General features: G+C 63.7%; 1 protein-coding gene across 1 annotated transcript; it reads right to left on the reverse strand.

The window, feature by feature from the left end:
• Positions 1 to 1,898: 1,898 nt before the first annotated feature.
• UTS2R (urotensin 2 receptor) lies at positions 1,899 to 3,497 on the reverse strand. The gene has a single exon (XM_059149611.1). It carries the CDS (start codon positions 3,418 to 3,420, stop codon positions 2,251 to 2,253), a length of 1,170 nt encoding a protein of 389 aa, XP_059005594.1. The 5' UTR covers positions 3,421 to 3,497; the 3' UTR covers positions 1,899 to 2,250.
• Between the last annotated feature and the right edge of the window lie 271 nt (positions 3,498 to 3,768).

A 3,768-nucleotide genomic window follows, 5' to 3' on the forward strand; every position in this document is an offset into this window, starting at 1 on the left:
TGGGGCTCTTCCTTCCCCCTCCCTGAGGTGGCTCCCAGAAACTCCTGCCCCCATATATGTGTGTATCTCTGACCTCACCCCTCACCCAGGACTTGCAGGCTCCCTCCTGGCCCCTGGAGTGAATCAGGACTCTCCTGCTGGGGGTCTCTCCACCCTGGCCAGAAGCCCTCTGCTGAGTGTCCAGAACATCTCAGCTCCTGCCCCCCTCCCCCGGCTACTGCCCTTGCCCAGCCTCCCCTGACCCCAGAGGCAGGGGCTTCCTAGTCTAACCCCCCAGCGTCCCAACGGCCTTACCCTAAGTCCTTCCACGCCCCCACTACGGTCTCCACTCCCCCATGCAAGGCCTCGGGTCAGGATGCTGCCCAACCCCAAGTCTCATCTCTGTCCCCCTGCCTTCCCTGGCCTCCACCATTTCCTCTGCATGCGGCTCGGCACAACCGGGTGTCCCCGCGAGGACTAACCAGGACACTCAGGTCCGCTCTGACACAGAATATGCTTCAATCCAGGTCATAAGTTTTGGGTAAAAATTTAACTTCCTGCGGGGCGCCTGGGTGGCTCAGTGGGTTAAACCTCCGCCTTCGGCTCAGGTCATGATCTCAGGGTCCTGGGATCGAGTCCCGCATCGGGCTCTCTGCTCAGCGGGGAGCCTGCTTCCTCCTCTCTCTCTGCCTGCCTCTCTGCCTACTTGTGATCTCTCTCTGTCAAGTAAATAAATAAAATCTTTAAAAAAAAAAATTTAACTTCCTGGGATGCCTGGGTGGCTCAGTTGGCATCGCATCTGGCTCAGATCTCAGCTCGCGTCTTGGTTTCAAGGTCATGGGTTCAAGACGCGTACTGGGTTCCACGCCGGGCATGCAGCTGACTTTAAAAAAAATTATTTTAAAAGTAACTTCCGGGCGCCTGGGTGGCTCAGTGGGTTAGGCCGCTGCCTTCGGCTCAGGTCATGATCTCAGGGTCCTGAGATCGAGTTCCGCATCGGGCTCTCTGCTCAGCAGGGAGCCTGCTTCCTCCTCTCTCTCTGCCTGCCTCTCTGCCTACTTGTGATCTCTCTCTGTCAAATAAATAAATAAAATCTTTAAAAAAAAAAAAAAAAAAAAAAAAAAAGTAACTTCCTCAGTATCACTCCACGAACTGGTGCCAAATGCATTCTCCTGTCCAGATGAATGCGGGCTGCAGGGACGCTCTGGGGGTGTTTGTTCTCCAAGGCTACGGCTTCTTGGCGCATCCTAAAATCAGGACTTGGGAAGCGGAGACCTGGAGTCCTGGTCGAGGTGCAAACTTTGGGCCATTCTCTTCCAGAAACGTTAGGGGTCTTGAGTGGGGCCAGTGGCCCCAGGCCTCCCTTTAGGGGCTGCAGCAGGGGTAGCCATTCTCTGCCTGCCCACACATCGGAATCCTGGCGGGCCTTGAAGGGGACCAGGGCCCGGATGGCACAGAGACAGGCCCACAGGGTGGGAGCTGGGCCACAAGACAGGGGGTACAGGCCTCTAGGGGTGGGTAGAGGTCTAACACCCTGCCTCGTGGGCTCTCTGTGGGCAGAGCCTGGTGGCCTCAGTGTCCCTAGGAGGCATGAGATAAATCCCCGGGGGGAGAAGAGGTGTGACCTGGACCCCACCCCCTACAATGCTTCCCTGAACGAGCCCGGCCAGTCTTTTCCTGCCTCACCACAGGGTCTCAGGCCCCACACCCCAGGCCTGGCTTGGGCAGGGTGGCACAAGGCCACCAGGTCAGGACAGCCGGAGCAGCCAGCAGCAAAGCCTCAGAGGAAGACGTGCACCCTTGCAGACAGAGCGACGGGCCCGTGGTGCTGTGGGCGGCCCCCTGAGCCTCGTCCCTCCCCGCGCCCCACTCCAATGTGCCGTCCCCACGCCGAGGCGCGACTGGGTGCAGAGCTCAGACTTTATTGCTCCAGTGCTGACACGGTGCCCGTGGTTGGGAGCACGGACAGGGATAGGGACGGGACAGGTGGCCCGGGGCCTGCACCCCGGCCCGGAGAGCAGCGGGCCACCGCGGCTCACCACAGACCCCGGCCACACTCACGTCCACTGCTGTGGGTCGGGGAGTCCCGCTGTGATCTTCGGAAGCTGGCTCTGGGCCTGAGCCTCCTACACACCCTCCTAGTCGGTCTGGGTGTGGGGCCTTCTGGGCAGCACAAGGAAGAGGGCGGGACCAATGAGACTCACGGAGCCATGTGGAAGGGAGAGCAGAGAACTTTCTGGAAGACAGCTAAGTCACGGGGGCGGTGGGGGCCTAGGAGGGGCTGGGGGTGGCAGCCTGCCCTCCGGGGCGGGGGCGTCCCCTGCAGGGCTCAGGCCACCTCCCACCGTGGACCCCGGTGCTCACAGGGGGCCGCGGGCCCCTCCCGAGCCCCCGGAGGATGGTGAGCGCCCGGGGCCCTACAGGGGGAGGCCAGCCCGGCGGGCCGCGCGGCGGGCGGCGGCGGTAGTCGCGGTAGCTCCTGGAGAGCAGCGTGTAGAGGAAGGGGTCCACGCAGCTGTTGCCGTAGGTGAGGCAGGTGGTCAGGTAGTTGACCAGGCGGGCGGCGCGGGGCGAGAGCGGCGCAGGCCCGCGGTACTGGGCGAAGAGCTGCCACAGCCAGAAGGGCAGGAAGCAGGCCCAGAAGAGCCCCACGACGGCCGCGAGGAGGCACAGCACGCGGGGATTGGGCAGCCGCCGTGTCTGCGGGAAGGAGGCCCGCTGCGAGCGCCAGTAGGCCCGGGCCAGGCGCGTGTAGAGCAGCCCGATGACTAGGCCGGGCCCCGCAATGCTGGTCCCGAAGAGCAGCGTCAGGTAGGCGCAGTGGGCGCGCGGCCCCCAGACGGGCAGGCAGAGGCTCTTGCGGCCCCTGCGGACCAGCCGGATGGTCAGCGCCATGGGCAGTGCCAGCAGCAGCGCCAGCAGCCACGCGCCCAGAGCCAGCACCTTGCGGTAGGCCTTGGAGCGCCGCGCCGTGTCCAGAGGCCTGAGCACGGCCGCGTAACGCTCGCTGCCCATGATGGTCAGCGTGAAGATGCTGGCGTGCATGGTCAGGAAGTCCAGGCTGAAGAGCACCCGGCAGCCCAGGTCGCCGAAGTGCCACTGCCGGGTGACATAGGTGGCCACGATGAAGGGGATGCTGAGCAGGTAGAGCAGGTCGGCCAGCGCCAGGCTGGCGATGTAGACGGACAGGGAGGCCGAGGCGCGCAGGCGGCACGTGACCACCAGCGTGTAGGCATTGCCGGCCACACCCACCACGCCCATGGCCGAGAGCACCGCCCCGATGGCCCCGGTGGCCGCCAGGTCCTCCAGGGAGCTGGGCTCCGCTGGGCCGGCCCAGGAGCCGTTGAGGGAGGCGTTGGGGGCGCCAGATGGCCCGGGCTCAGGGCTGCCCATCGTGGCCAGCACGGGGAACCTGCTCACGGGCTCAGGGCTCAGCGTCATCTCTGCTGCCTCACGCGGGGCTTGGTGCCGGGCTGCGCAGCTCCTCTGGGTGGGGAGGAGGCATCTGTGGGCAGCGGACCTGGTCTGCAGGAGTACGTGCTCATTAAGACCAGCTCCGGGGCCCCCTCCCACTCCCAGGAGGCCATGTGAGAGCACAGCGGCCCCCACCGGGCTGGGGGACCTGCGGACGGCTGTGCTTGCCCCAGAGTAGTCCTTTCTCCGAATTTATTTCTTCTGCATGTTTTAGAAAACATGGCTTAGATCGCAAAAGTAATGTCCGCTGAGGGAAAGCATTTGTAACCTCTCTCTACCCACATGAGGGAAATGAGTCTTGCCCTGACCTCATGC

Source organism: Mustela lutreola, chromosome 15 (assembly GCF_030435805.1).
Source record: "Mustela lutreola isolate mMusLut2 chromosome 15, mMusLut2.pri, whole genome shotgun sequence".
NCBI lineage: Eukaryota > Metazoa > Chordata > Mammalia > Carnivora > Mustelidae > Mustela > Mustela lutreola.

What these genes read in the sequence shown, in the direction of transcription:
- UTS2R (XM_059149611.1), bottom strand. Translation starts at nt 3,420, where the DNA reads ATGACGCTGAGCCCTGAGCCCGTGAGCAGGTTCCCCGTGCTGGCCACG.